Source organism: Arachis hypogaea, chromosome 9 (assembly GCF_003086295.3).
Source record: "Arachis hypogaea cultivar Tifrunner chromosome 9, arahy.Tifrunner.gnm2.J5K5, whole genome shotgun sequence".
Taxonomy (NCBI): domain Eukaryota; kingdom Viridiplantae; phylum Streptophyta; class Magnoliopsida; order Fabales; family Fabaceae; genus Arachis; species Arachis hypogaea.
Genome location: NC_092044.1, coordinates 15,117,778 through 15,133,696, shown reverse-complemented (window position 1 = coordinate 15,133,696; position 15,919 = coordinate 15,117,778). Strand labels below are relative to the sequence as shown.

The window sequence follows — 15,919 nt, the reverse complement described above, 5'->3', positions numbered from 1 at the left end:
GTTATTAGCTTAGGTTATTAGTTTTTAAATTTTTAAATATACTTTTTAAGTTGTTAGATATTTAATTTTTAATATTATTGAGCTAATTTAAAAAATTATTTATAAATTATTTGTTTAAAAAGTTACTTTTAAATTTTTAAATTATAGTTATATTTTACTTTTATTATAATAATAATACACTTTTATTTAAACACAAAACTAATGAATTATCATTTTTAAAAAATTAAGTTCACTTAATAACTAATAAAATAACTAAGTTCATGTAATTGATCGTAGTTATCTCATATTTTTTTATTCTCTTTGATAAGGTTATGAACAGTTGGACACTATTGAGTTACAAAAATTTTCTATTGTCATACTCAATTGAGATAGTTTGATTCGATGAAAATGTGAGTTTTTTGTTTTTTTTAATTAATATTCATTCACATCTTTTTCAAAATATGTTTTTTTTATGTGACTTTTCACTCATTGTGTATTAAATTGAATTTTTTAGAAAATATTTTTTACAAAATTTTATGTATATGACAATGATGTTTTTCAATATTAAAGATAAAACTGTCATTTAATTTAAAAATAGGTGTGTATACTTTTTTTCAATTCTTAAGTTTAGAATTATGTTTCTATTATCTAATAAAAAATTTTTGTTTTTTTTATTTAGCTTTGCAAGATTTGAAGGATCTAAGAATAATATCAATAAAATTTTAAATGAGGCTGCATTCTTTAAAATTATAAAGGCAAAATTATTGAACAGTTAAAGAAATTAGATACAATAATATTCTTAACTGAAAAAAATAAAAAAAAAAGATAATTTTAATTCGTTGTATATAAATTATTTTATTTATTTATCTTATTTATTTAAGTTTTTTTTAGATTTAAAAATTTACTAAATTAAGAGATTTGTTTATTTTTTATATTCAAGTCAAACCTAAGTTTGTTTTTTAAATTCAAATTATGCTTAAATTAAATGTTGATAAGTTAGTAAAATTTAAATATAAAATATATTTTGCAACCGTAACAAATTATAATTTTGTTATGGCCTGGCCCAAATTAGATATGGGCTGGCCCGACTCGGGCACCATCCGACCCGAACGGTTGGGAGCGGGGCACCTCGATCACCGATCCGGACACGCGTCCCTGACAGCTACTCTACAGCTGTGCAAAGGAAGCCTCAAAGGAAGTGGGCCTGTCCTTACGAGACCCACCTCTGACACGGTATAAATGGGGAGGGACATACCCTTCTCCCAAGGTACGTCACCTATCACTCACCCTTTTTCGCCTGCACACTCTATTGACTAGAGCGTCGGAGTGTCTTTGCAGGTTACACCCCCCCTCCTTGCACGAAGTACTCGGAACACTATCTTCGCCAGCCCAGGAGCTCATGACTAGGCAAGACCCCCGCTTCACCAACCAGGATTCCAACCCGAGCCGTCCGGTCCCGACCTACTGAATATTAGCGCCGTCTGTGGGGACGAACGAAGCTAAATGGAGATCGTACCGGGTCTAGGGGACCACGGGCGCGCAGCAGCCCCCGAGGGGGCGGCCTCCGTTGCCTCGCCTCGTGAGAGGTTAAGATCCCCTCCCCGACAAACCGGGTTCCAGTTGAGAGCTCAGGAGAGGCGTCCCTTCGGGGGAACAGGCAGTGACAGCGCCATGATAATGCAGGAGCTGCGCCACAGGGTGCAGAATCTGGAGCGCCAACTAGCAGATCAGGAGCATCATTAGCGGACCTCCGACCCTGACTACTCTCAGTCCCCTGAGAGTCGGGAAAGAACCTCCAACCGAAGCAGTCGCTCCCAGCACACCCTTATACCGAGATCAGAATCGGAGAGTAACCAGGAGGATTGGCGGCGCCCTAGGAGGCGAAACGATACAATCATCTACGCCCGAGGCAAACGGGCATGTGTCATGCGCGGGGACCGCGAAAACGGAGAAAGAAGGTCCAAAAGAAAGCGGTAACCCGTCATTATGGGCGCGACCCCATTCTACTGTTCCATTCTCGAGGTCCGGTTGCTGAGACACTTCGACAAGCCAACAGACATGAGGTATGACAGAACACAGGACCCGCAGGAGCACCTAACGGCCTTCGAGGCCCGAATGAACCTCGAAGGAGTGGGAGACGAGGTGAGGTGCCGTGCTTTCCCGGTCACCCTGGCAGGCCCAGTGATACGGTGGTTCAATAGCCTCTCGCAGGGTTCTCTAGCCGCCTTCTCGGACATCAGCCGCGCCTTCTTGGCGCAATTCACTACTAGAATCGAGAAGGCAAAGCACCCAATCAATCTTCTCGGCGTGACCCAACGTGCCGGGGAGACGACCAGGAAATATCTATATCGGTTCAATGACGAATGCTTGGAAATCGAAGGACTTACCGACTCTGTCGCCAGCCTTTGTCTGACGAATGGCCTTCTTAATGAGGATTTCCGAAAGCACCTCACCACTAGACCGGTATGGACGATGCATGAGATCCAGACCGTAGCCAAGGAATACATAAATGATGAGGAAGTCAGCCGAGTCGTGGCTGCCAACAAACGGCAGCCCTCTTATAATCAACCCAGGCACCATGGTAACAGAGAAAGGCAGAAGAAACAGGTCAGAGACGAGGGGCCGAGCAAGGCACCCAGACCGTTCCCCCGGATAGGAAAATTCACCAACTACACCCCACTCACTCTCCCCATCGTAGAAGTTTACCAGCAAATCGCCGAAAAGAGAATATTGACGAAGCCCCGACCTCTGAAAGACCGTACAGGGGAAAACAAGAGCCTCTACTGTGATTACCATAAAGGCTACGGGCACCAAACGCAGGAGTGTTTCGACCTGAAAGATGCGCTAGATCAAGCAATCAGGGACAGTAAACTGGCCGAATTCTCCCACCTTATCAGGGAGCCGAGGAGATGACATCGTGACCACGATGAAGACGGCAAGACCCGATCAACGAAACAGCGGCAAGGACCAGAAGACAACGATCACGGCCTCACCATAATAAACGTGGTGACCGCCAAGAACACAGCGCCAAAGTCGAAGTCTGCGCACAAGAAAGACGCCAAAGTCCTGGCAATTTCCTCCTCGCCGGCACGAAGCTCCAGGAGGTCCCTAACTATTTCCTTTGGGCCAAAGGATCATTGGTTCGACGAGGTCCCTGAGAACCCACCCATGGTCATTACGGCTAGGGTGGAAACCAGCCTCGTCAAACAAATCCTTGTGGACACGGGGGTAGACTCGAACATTATGTTCCGCAACGTGTTCGATGCGGTAGGTTTACGGGACGCCGACCTCATGACTCACCAACACGGTGTCATAGGGTTGGGTGACCACTTCATTAAGCCAGACGGGATAATATCCCTCCCGACCTCCGTGGGACAAGGACAAGGGCGGAGGTCAATTATGGCCGAGTTCGTGGTTCTACGATCAACATCATCCTAGGGAGGAAAACGATCAACGATGTTGAGGCGGTAATTAAAACGAAGCTGTTGATTATGAAGTTTGTGGCTAATGACGGATCTGTAGGATCCATAAGAGGAGATCTAGAAACAACAGCTGCTTCCGACAACGCCAGCCTCTCCTTGAGGAAGAAGTCTAAAGAAGCATCTAGAGTGTTCCTTGCGGACTTAGACGCCAGAGTCGACGACAAGCCAAGGCCAGAACCAGAGGGGGACTTGGAAAAGTTCAGGTTCGGTGAAACGGAGGAAAAGTTCACGTTCATTAATAGAAACCTCCCACACGAATTGAAAGAACCCCTAGTAGAGATGATTAGAGCCAACGGAGATCTATTCGCTTGGACGCTAGCCGATATGCCGGGCATAGACCCCAGAGTCATGTCACACCACCTGGCCGTCAAGCCGGACACCCGACCAATGGCCCAAAGAAGGAGGAAGATGTCCTAGGAGAGAGCAGAGGAGGTGGCCAAGCAGACGGCCAGCCTCCTAGAAGCGGGTTTCATACGAGAACTAGACTACTCGACCTGGCTATCAAATGTAGTTCTGGTAAAGAAGCACAGTGGCAAATGGAGAATGTGTGTGGACTATTCCGACCTCAACAAAGCATGCCCCAAGGACTGCTTTCCACTTCCCAACATAGATGCGCTCGTCGACGCGGTAGCGGGGAACCGGTACTTGAGCTTCATGGATGCCTATTCCGGCTACAACCAAATACCGATGCACTGACCCGACGAGGATAAAACAGCATTCATAACACCCGGAGGGACCTATTGCTACAAGGTGATGCCGTTCGGACTGAAAAACGCAGGGGCAACATACCAAAGGCTGATGAACAAAATATTCGGAAGCCTTATAGGCAAGACAGTGGAAGTCTATGTGGACGACATCCTTGCAAAGACTACACGGCCTGACGACCTCCTGTCTGACCTAGGAAGCGTGTTCGCATCTCTCTGACAGCACGGCATGAGGCTTAACCCCCTCAAATGCGCTTTTGCCATGGAGGCCGGAAAATTCCTGGGATTCATGATAACCCAAAGGGGAGTAGAAGCCAATCCCAAGAAATTCTAGGCAATACTCCAAATGAAGAGCCCGGGATGTGTCAAAGACGTTCAGAGACTAGCAGGTCGCCTCACCTCGTTATCCCGCTTCCTCGGAGCATCGGCAGCAAAAGCCCTACCCTTCTTCAATCTAATGAGGAAAGGAATAGCATTTGAATGGACTCCTGCGTGCGAGGAAGCCTTTAGACACTTCGAAGAAATCTTGGCGACACCTCCGGTACTCGGAAAGCCCAAAGTCAGAGAACCACTATACCTGTACCTGGCTATAACGGGGAAGCCCTGGCAACGATTTTGGTACGAGAGGAGGAGAAAGCTCAACAACCAGTCTATTTCGTGAGCAGGGCCCTACAAGGGGCAGAACTGCGGTACAGCAAACTGGAGAAGTTAGCTTTGGCGCTCTTGACCTCTTCTCGAAGATTAAAACAGTATTTCCAAGGTCATCAGATCGTCGTCAGGACGGATCAAGGAATCTGACAAATGCTCCAAAAACCTGACTTAGCGGGAAGGATGATGACTTGGTCCATTGAGTTATCCCAATATGACATACGGTACGATCCTCGGCATGCGATCAAGGCGCAAGCAATGCCAGACTTTCTGGTAGAAGTAACGGGGACCCAACTGAAGAAACGGACACATGGTGGAGGCTCCATGTTCACGGGGCCTCCAACCAGACGTCCGGCGGTGCCGGGATCATCCTTGAGAGCCCGGCTGGGGTCGTATACGAGCAATCAATCAGATTCGAATTCCCCGTTTTGAACAATCAAGCAGAATACAAAGCCCTTCTATGAGGTTTAGCCCTGGCAAAGGAAGTCGGAGCGACGAGGCTGGAGGTATGCAACGATTCACAAGTCGTTATCTCGCAAGCAAACGAAAGCTATCAAGCTAGAGACTCACTATTACAAAAATACTTGGAAAAAGTCAAGGAACTAAGTAAAACATTCGAGGAAGTCACGATCCGACACATTCCGAGAGAAAGGAACACGCGGGCAGACCTACTATCCAAGTTGGCCAGCACAAAACCAGGAGAAGGCAACCGATCTCTCATACAGGGCATGATGAAGGAGCCAGCGGTCACCCTGCACCTGTCAAGGTTGAGTCCCTCCTGGCTAGACCCCATCACTAGTTTCTTGGAAAGTGGCAAGCTTCCCGACGACGAAAAGGGTGCCAAAGCATTGAGGAGGGAGGCGGCCAAATACGCTATCATTCAGGGGTAGCTATTTAAAAAAGAACTCAGTCAACCCCTGCTGAAGTGCCTACACCCCGATCAGACGGACTACGTTTTCAGAGAAGTCCACGAGGGATGCTGTGGCCACCACATAGGAGGAAAAGCCCTAGCCAGGAAGCTAATCCGAGCAGGATACTACTGGCCTTCGATGATGGCAGATTCTAAAGAATTCGTGAGAAAGTGCGTTAAGTGTCAAGAGAACGCCAACTTCCACAAAGCACCAGCTTCGGAGCTAAGTCTGTTAACGACCTCTCGACCTTTCTCACAATGGGGAATCGACCTTTTGGGACCTTTCCCACTCGGTCCGGGGCAGGTCAAGTACCTCGTAGTCGCCATCGATTACTTCACCAAGTGGATAGAGGCCGAGCCACTGGCCAGCATATCCTCTTCTAACTGCAGAAAGTTCATGTGGAGGCAAGTAATAACCCGATTCGGTATCCCAAAAACCGTCATCTCGGACAACGGCACGCAGTTCACCGACAAGAAATTCACAGATTTCCTCGCCGGCCTTGGCATAAAACAGAAATTCTCCTCGGTAGAGCACCCTTAGACAAACGGCTAGGTCGAATCCGCAAACAAGATCATCCTGCTGGGGCTTAAGAAGGGGCTCGATAATAAAAAAGATGCTTGGGCCGATGAACTTGCCTCGGTCCTCTGGTCCTACCGTACAACCGAGCAGTCATCCACCGGAGAAACACCTTTCCGACTAATATACGGATTAGATGCGGTAATACCTGTGGAAGTCGGTGAGCCAAGCCTGAGACTACTCTTGAAGGGAGTAGAAGAAGCAGTGGAAAAGGATCTTGTGGACGAAACAAGAGAGATGGCCCATTTGTCGGAAACAGCACTCAAGCAAAGGATGGCCGTGCGATACAACGCCAAAATACTCAAAAGAGAATTTGAACAGAACGACCTCGTCCTAAGACGCAACGACATCGGCTTACCGATCCCGGGAGAAGGAAAACTGGCGACAAAATGGGAAGGTCCCTACAGGGTTAAAGAGGTGATTGGCAAGGGCGCCTACAAGTTGGAAAAGCTCGATGGCAAGGAGATCCCGTGAACATGGAATGCAGACAACTTGAGAAGGTTTTATTCTTAAGTCGTTTACTTTGTAACAATACCTTTGCCATGATTATAGACTTACTTGATTACCGGTTAAGTTATACTTGTCCATATTTTTGCCATCTTTTGTTTACTTTCCTGGGACAACTATCGCGCAAACGAGTCCCACGCCTTACGAACCAAAAACCACGGCGATACACGGCCTCGGGACTGATCACCCCGAGAGCCCCCTAGGCCAAGAACATAACAAACAACCGTAGTAAAGAGAGAGCTCGACGTTGAAGAAGTACCAACACAACGGTAAAGCAAGCAAATTACCAACATAACGGTAAAGCGAGTAAATCGGCAAACAAAACAACCAACAATAAACAAACAAATGTATATACAAACCAACCGACCCACTAACGGGCGCAAAAGTTTCGGTACGAAAGTTCTATAAAAAAGTTACAAGAGATCACTTCTTCGGCATATCAACAACCTTCCCGTCCTTAATGGTCTTGAAGACACCAATTGCCGATGCGTCGAAGTCGGGAGCAATAACCTTCACTTGAGCCTTGAGTGCCTCTTCGGTCATGAAAATCACATTCTTGCCCTGCTCCCTAACCTCCTTGTGCTTTCTCTTGAACGCATCAGCCTCATCTTGAGCAGTCTTGACGGCTGCCACAGCCGTGTCCCGCTCTTTCTCCAACACGGCCACTCGACCTTGTGCAGCACTTAACTGGCTATTCAAAGTCATTTCTTGGTCGGTCAAATGAAACACAGAAGCATCAGCAGTCTTTAGCTTCTCTTCGGTCGATGCAGTCTTCTTCTCGGGAGCATTAAGCTTATCCCTCGCCTCGGTCAGCTTCCCCTGAAGTGTTTCAACTTGAGCCTTGAGCTTATTGTTGGCTGTGGCGGCGGTCTCGAGCTTCCGATGAAGCGAGGCCATACCCGAAAGCTTGAACTCAGCCTTCTGAGCTATGGTCGCACCGCGAAGGAGGGTACGGTACATCCATCGTGCTTTCCCCGAGAGGTCGGTACCATGGAAATGTTCCTCCGTGCCGGGAAGCAGTTGGGTATCAATGAACGACCCGGCATCAAAGTTCCTTTCCATAACGGTAAGGACCCCCACAGGGCTTGACTGCGACCTTTGTCTGTTGGGAGTGGGGATGACACTCAACTCCTCGTCTTTCTCCCGGCGAACGAAAGACGAGGGCTGACAAACCCCAATTTGACGGTTTGTTGTGTATTGAATTTAGAGTATTTTGATAACCTTTTACCACATTTAGCCTATGAATTAGCATGGTTTTGTTATCTCTCCCATATTTGTGCTTAAGTGTAAAAACATGCTTTTTAAGCCTTATCTTGATGAATTCTAATTTCTCTTTGATCCCATAAGATGCCTTGATGTGTTTGCTAGTAATCTCAGGATGAAATAGGCTAGACATGGATCAAAGGAAGTAAGGAAGGAAGCATGCAAGTGGAGAGAAGCATTAAAAGCCAAAGAGCTGACCCAGACCATGTACGCGTACGCGCACTAAGCGCTCGCGCGCACATTGCGCAACAGGCCATCGACGCGCACGCGCACCATGCGCGCACGCGCCGATGATGGCACATGACTTCACTTATGTAGCACGTGCCTGGCGATTTTGGAGAGGTTTCAGCAACCAACTTTGGCGCCAAAATGCACATAAAAGCCAAGGATTGAAGGGGATTGACAACAACACTAACACATATACACACACATACACACTAGGATTAGTTTTAGTTTAGTTTTCTAGAGAGAGAAGCTCTCACTTCTCTCTAGAATTAGGATTAGGATTAGGTTTAGGTTAATCTCTCTCTTCTTAGATCTAGATTTAATTCATGCTTTGATCCAATTTTCCTTTGTCAACTCTCAATCCCCTCATCTCTCTCCTTCTAGTTATGTGATTTCATAATTGTAGTTCTTCATTTTGTTTTGGATAGATTGTTGTTCTTTAGTTTCCTTTCAATAATGCAATTTGAGGTAATTCATGATAATTGTGATTTCCTTGATTGTTGTTGATTAATTCTTTGCAATAATTGTAGTTAGATTCTATTCTTGTTGTCAATTTACTATGCTTTCCTTTCATGCCTTCCAAGTGTTTGATGAAATGCTTGGTAGGATTTTAGTGTAGCTTTTGTTCCTCTTGGCCTAGGTAGAGTAATTAGTAACTCGTGAGTTATCTAATTCCTTTGTTGATTGATAATTGGAGAGATTGCTAATTGATTTGAATGCCTCTAAAGCTAGTCTTTCCTTTAGGAGTTGATTAGGATTTGAGGAATCAAATTAATTCATCCACTTGACTTTCCTTTCTTTAGTAAGGGTTAACTAAGTGGTAGCAATGAACAATTCTCATCACAATTGAGAAGGATAACTAGGATAGAACTTCTAGTTCTCATACCTTACCAAGAGCCTTTTACAGTTGTTAGTTTATTTTCATTGCCATTTACTTTTCATGCTTCTTATCCAAAAACCCCAAAACACATCACAACCAATAACAAGACACTTTATTGTAATTCCTAGGGAGAACGACCCGAGGTTTGAATACTTCGGTTTATAGATTTTAGGGGTTTGTACTTGTGACAAACAAATTTTTGTATGAGAGGATTAGTGATTGGTTTAGAAACTATACTTGCAACGAGAATTCATTTGTGAAATTCTAAACCATCAAAAATCCAATCGTCAAAATGGCGCCGTTGCCGGGGACTTGCAATGGTGTTGTGTTATTGGTTGTTGTATATATGTGAATAGTGTAAATACCTTGCTTTTTGCTTCATTTGCTAGTGTAGAATTTTATTTTCCCTTTCCACCATGAATTCTCACTTTGGCTATGAGCTCGGTTCCAATTGTGTTGTAGGTAATGAGAGATTCAATGAGGATGCATATCAAGGATGGAACCATCAAAGGTGTGAGGAGCCATATGCATATGATCAATCTTCATGGCAACAACCTCCACCAATGCACTATGAAGAAGAGCCGTCCTATGATGCATACCAACCCAATGGCTATGGTGAACCACCTTGTGATTTTCAAGAGCCACCACCATATGCCTATGAACCATATCCTCAACATGAGCCGCAACCATTCTCACAAGCCTCTCCATGTTTAGCACCTTCCTATGATCCATATCCATCGAATGACCAACCATTCATACCGTATTTTTATGACCATTTTGAGCATAAACCTTTAGAACCACCACCACCCTATCTAGATTACTACAAAGAACCACCTCAATACACACCATCTCCACAACCTTACCAAGAAGAACCACCTTCCTATTATGAACCCTCTCTCCAAAATGATGAACCCTCCTACCCACCACAAGCCCCAATAAACGACTCTCTCACTTTGTTACTTCAAGGACAAGAAGCCATGAAGCGGGATACACTTGAGTTTGTGACCAACTTGACCAAGGTAGTGTCCACCTTAGCCTACCGATGTTTGAATGCTCAAGGTACTCCCATGATCCCGTGCGAGAAGTCAAAAGAAGAACAAAGCATGAAGGAGAAATTGGAAGATTTGGTGGGGGATGGAGGATACTATTTTGTGTTGGAACAATTGGAGGAGCCTATGATCATTGAAGAAAAGGAAGAAGTGGTTGAAGACCTAGGAGATGTTGAAAGTCCATGGGAATGTAGCGTCATGGAGCATTTTTCCAAGAAGCTTGAAATTGATGTTGAGGAGGGTGCGCAACCTCCAAGGCATACCATCATTGAAGACTTGGAAGAAGCTTATCAAGAGATGGATTCAATCATGGATGAATTCCTATCTACAATCGAATCCTCCCCCATTGGACATGAAGTTGGAGCTATAGAAGAGTGTGTACAACCTCCCAAGGATAACGAAAATGACATGGTGTACATTGAAATTGAAGAATACGAAGAGGTTGATCAAGAGATGAATTCATTCATCGATGAATTCCTATCCAAAGTTGAATCACCTTCCGTTAAACAATATGTCACCACCAAGCCATGTAACAAAAGGGAAACGGTTGAATTCAAAGAAGTTTGTGAAGAGGTGGAAACAACCAAAGAGGAGCACAAAGAGGTAGATCTTGCATTGTCTAAGTGTGGGGAAACCTTCCTTCCCAAGCTACCATCAAACACAACATTTAAGTGGGTAAAATCTCTATCTCTAAGCTTTAATTTCTCACTTGAATATGGTTTGATTGAAAATGATGGTCAACTCAGAACTCTTTGTGGAATCAAAAGTAAGAATGAGTTGTGTAGTGGTTGGAAAGTAGGTGTTAAGCTCATTAAGGTCAAGGCCTCAAGGTATAGGGATGATGTTGGAAAAAGGATCACCTTGTATGGATCTAGGAGGAAGCATTGTTGGAGTAAAGAGAATTCCGTGTATCCACCACATTTATATCAACCACCCATCCGACAAAATCATGGAACTCAACTAACGGACGGATGCGAAAATAAGATATGGGATCCCGGTTCGATATATGAAGAACTATGGGGACTCATATCTTGGGTGGAACTTTGCCCAAGCTTAATAAAAATGGTTGGAAATTCTGTCAACCAATTGAGGAGCATGGATCCTTGGAGATTCAAGGATGAATACAAACATAAGCCACCATGACAAAGAGCTTCTCAAATGTCCAACTTAAGGACTTAAACTAAAAGTGCTAGGTGGGAGACACCCCACCATGGTAAAATCTTTCCAATCTTTTACATTTACTTAATAAGTGATTTGAGTTACCATTGTAGGTAGATGTTTCATACAAATTTGTTTGTACAATCTCATTGTTAGCTTAGTCATATACATGTTGTGTTTAGTAGTAGATGAATAATATCAAAATTGCATTTTTGTGAATTGTATGATAGATGAGTGAATAAGAGTTGTGAACACTAAGGGGAGCACCAGGAATTTGTTTCAAAAAAAAAAAAAAAAGGGTTGGACGCGAGCGCACCATGTCCGCGCACGCGTCCCTGTAAGGATGCACCACGAGCCAACAGTCCAGAGAGTTGGGCCTCTCTTGGGCAAATATCATGCCTCCAGCCCAGCTCGACCCACGCGGACGCGCACAACGTGCGTGCGCGCCGTTTTTAAGAACATAAACATGCACGCGGACGCGCACATGCCGCGTCCGCGCCGATTCGCTGCTGCAGGTCTTTGAGCCAAACTCCAGAGAGTTGAGCCGGCTCTGGGCTAGCTTTAGGCCCCAGGCTCAACTCAACCTGCGCGGGCGCGCACATCGCGCCAACGCGCCATCTCATACCTTAGCAATGTACGCGGACGCGTCCCTGCCGCGCGCGCGTCCGTGAGTGCTGCCACCAATCTAGGCCACAGACCCGAGAGTTGGGCGTGCCTCGAGCCCACTCCAAGCCTCAGGCCCAACTCGATTTGCGCGAGCGCGCACATCGCGCCAACGCGCCGATTCAAACCTCAACAATGTACGCGGACGCGTGCGTGCCGCATGCGCGCCGATCTGAATGCGCAACTTCCGGGCCATTCTCCAGAGAGTTAGGCCTGCTTTGGGCCAACTCTATGCCTCTAGCCCAACCTCATGCACGCGTGCGCACGCTGTACGCGCACGCGTCCCTTTCCATATTTCTCATCCACGCGTAAGCGCAATGTACGCGCACGCGTAGGTTCCAAGTTCCATCAAGGGACGCGGACGCGCAAGGTGCGCGCTCGCGTCGATTTAAAATTAGGATAACCCTAATACGCGATGCGCACTGCGCAGTCGCGCACACCATCACCCATCACCATCTTCTTCCTCCTCTCAACCTCCTAACCCCATAACCACCACCATCTCATCCCTCCGGCCTCACCTCCGGCCAACGCAAACACCCTCTCAACTCACCACCGCCTATTCCCATTCTCTCTTTCTTCCTCCACTCACCTCCCTCTCCTTCCCTCTGTCGCCCCGCTCACCGCCGTCCCAACTCCGGCAGTTTCTGCCGCCACCCAGTCTTCACCGCCGGCAGTCCATCCATCTCTCTCTCGCCCCATCCTTGCTCACTCGCTCTCTCTCATCCACTTCCCTCTCCCCTTTTCCCGGGGCAGAACCACCATCCACCGCCGCTGCTCGACTTTCCGGCCACCGTTCACGGCGGCGCAGTACTTGCTTAGCCTTATTTCTTCCCCATTCTCCTTCCCATTACTGAGTTCTCTGCTCCCAGGTTCCTGCTCCGCTTATGCATTTTCTCTGTTTTCTTTTGTTGCTCATGTATATTAGTTAGTTCAATTACATGTTAGTTAGTTGAATTCATATTTTACATGTTAGGTTAGATAGATATATCTGCGGTTAGGTAGCTAGGGCTGGATAGAGGATTCTAGGCCTGATAAGTGCCCCGTTCGTGCTTCATTTGCTGTTTGCTATGTGGATGTTGCATGTTGCTTTTGGACTATTTTTGTGTCCTTCTTGCTGCCTGAATCCCATTTTAGTGGTGCTGTACTATTTGATGTTGTTTGCTATGCTAACTGTAATCATTTGCTATTCGGGAACGTCCTGTTTTAAGCCGGAATGCTGCCCGATTTTCAAAAAAATTGGTTTTATTTTGGTCTTTAATTCAATTTTGGGCAACATTCCGTTTACCTTTTGACTTCCCGGATTTGCATCTTATTTGTGAACATGAACCACAACTCTCCCGTTCACTATGCATAAATCTCATCATATTACTAATCCATTTTCTTTAACCTACTACTTTCTTTAACTTTCTAACTTCCGCTCACTTTAACCCTCTTTAACAATTCTTTCCAAAATATGATGATTTTCTTGCATTTTGAATATGAGTGGTCAATTTTAAAGAAATTTGCTTTCTTGGTTCATTTGTTCACTTTTACATATTCATTACAACATCAAAGATTGTCTCTTTTTGCTATTTGCCTCCTGAACATGCTTTATTTGTTAAATGCTAAATGTCTTATATATCCTATCATACTTTTCAGGATGACTGACAAAGGCAAAGCCATAGCCACTACCTCCAAAAAGAGAAAACACTCTACCCCTTCTCTTCCTTCCACTTATAAGAATTATGCCAAGAATCCATTGAATAATGTGGACAAAGAAAATCAACAGTTACCTTCCACCAATCCTGAAAAATTCCCTAATCCCTACTGTGAGCTCCGGTTTTCTAAGTATCGGACTACAAAGCTCAACATTGAGAAGAAGCTACTTCTCCCAATGGATGTGAGACGTTCTATTTCCGGTCGGATCATTGATTTGGGCATTGACTTTGTTGACCGAGATTTGGGGGATGTTAATGTTTCTTGGGTGAAGGAATTCTACTGTAACTTCTTCCGTCCCACATTGGATTCGGTTCAGGTGAGGGGTAGGGAGATTATGATCACTGAGACTGCCATTGAGGAGGCACTACAGTGCAGACATGTCCCTGATGAGCTGTGTGCCCATCAGCAGGCTGAGTTAGCCATACACAGTATGACCTTCGATTATGAGGCACTCAGGACTGTTATTGGGATACCAGAGGCTACTTGGGTTATGGATGCCAACAATACCAAGCCGAAAGGGATGATGTTTTCTCACTTGACTAGGGAGGCCAAGACTTGGCAGATGATCTTTGCGTGCTATGTCCTTCCCACCACCCACTTTTCTGAGATTCCTATGGAGATGCTCCTACTTATTGGGTGTGTGATGGAGGGAAAGGAAGTCTCTTTCCCTAGGCTGATCAGACAGTGTATGTGGCGGGCGCATATTCGTGGCCTACTCCCTTTTCCTACATTGGTCACGAGTATGGCGGCCCTGGCTGAGGTTCCTTGGTTGGATGATGATGTGCGACCCCCGCCCCCTGATGATGATGATAAGGAGGTTACTATTCCTTGGGGTGGTTGGGTGCACGAGAGGCCAGTTGCTAGACGCCGTTCTCGGGCCAGAGCTCCCGTGGGGACACCTTCTCCTTCAGACCCTACAGCTGCCCCATCATCCTCTACTGCTGCAGCTCCTTCCTCATCTACTGATCCACCAGCAGCACCTGAGCCTACATATCTCCTAGTCCAGCGCCTTTTCCGGTTTTTAGAGCGCGAAAAGCGCCATATCCGACGCCGCCTGGATAGGATAGATCAGATGTTTGTGGCACAGGGCCTTGAGTTACCTCCGCTTCCCGACTCTCCGGCCTCCGATGATCAGGATCATCAGGAGGAGGTTGCGGAGGCGCCGGTTCAGCAGCATTCCCCTGCCACTACAGAGCCACTAGAGATTCATGAGGAGCTGGTTCCACAGACAGAGCCTGAGCCTATCGTTGTACCTCCCACTGATCCTCCGGTTTAGCATCGAGGACGATGCTTGGTTTTAAGTGTGGGGAGGGCACCGGTAGCATTATTTGGGAACCGGTGAACTTTTCAGCTTTTCAGCCTAGCTATCCTATTTTGCACATTTTGTATATATTTGGATGCATTTTTAGTTTACTCTAGATACTTTTATTGCTCATTTTGGATTTTAGTTACTTTGATGACTTTGATGCTTGTGGATATTTTTAGATATTTTGGATACTTTTAGATTTCGTACTTTAGTTGGATTTTCTTTATACATTTTGTTTATTTTTACTTTTAGTTGTAGTTGTGATTAGAAATCATATTTTGGATTGCAAATATTTAGTTACCCTTTTTACATGAAAAATTGATTTTAAATGAGAAAAAGAAAAGGGTGAACTAAGAAAATTTTTGAATTTTTCAATCACAACAATACTTGGTCAAACATTGAAAGTTTCCAAGAAGTTTAAATATAGGGCATCAACCCAATTGATTGAAAAGAAAATTTTTGGTAAAACCTGCTTGAATTTCATACTTTGTGAAGCATGTATTGAACCAAGAACACAAGCTTGTGAGACTTGAGCCTATTGATGTGGTTACATTTTATAACCACTTATTTTCCATTCTTGTGTGAAATTGTTCTCTTTCTATGATTGCAATCCTTGATTTGCTTGATTCTATATGTCCATTTATTTCTTGTATTTATGCATTTATATGATTGAGGCCATTACTTCATTAGCCACTTACCCAAATAGCCAACCTTTTTACTTTCCATTGTTAGCCAATTTTGAGCCTATGTTTAACCAACTTGTTCTCAATTTAGCTCATTACAAGCCCAAGGCGGAAAAACCAATAAAAGTCCTTGTTTGGATCTTTGATTAGCCTAGGCTAGTGAGAGTGTTCATTATTCAAAGTTGGT

At 45.2% G+C, this 15,919-nt stretch overlaps 1 protein-coding gene across 1 annotated transcript; it reads left to right on the top strand.

Annotated features, from left to right (window-relative positions):
* The first annotated feature begins 1,965 nt into the window (after positions 1-1,965).
* LOC112708925 (uncharacterized) lies at positions 1,966-3,417 on the top strand. Its single transcript, XM_025760844.1, has 2 exons — positions 1,966-2,845; positions 2,912-3,417. The coding sequence occupies exons 1-2, from the start codon at positions 1,966-1,968 to the stop codon at positions 3,415-3,417; spliced, it is 1,386 nt and encodes a 461-aa protein (XP_025616629.1).
* Positions 3,418-15,919: the final 12,502 nt, after the last annotated feature.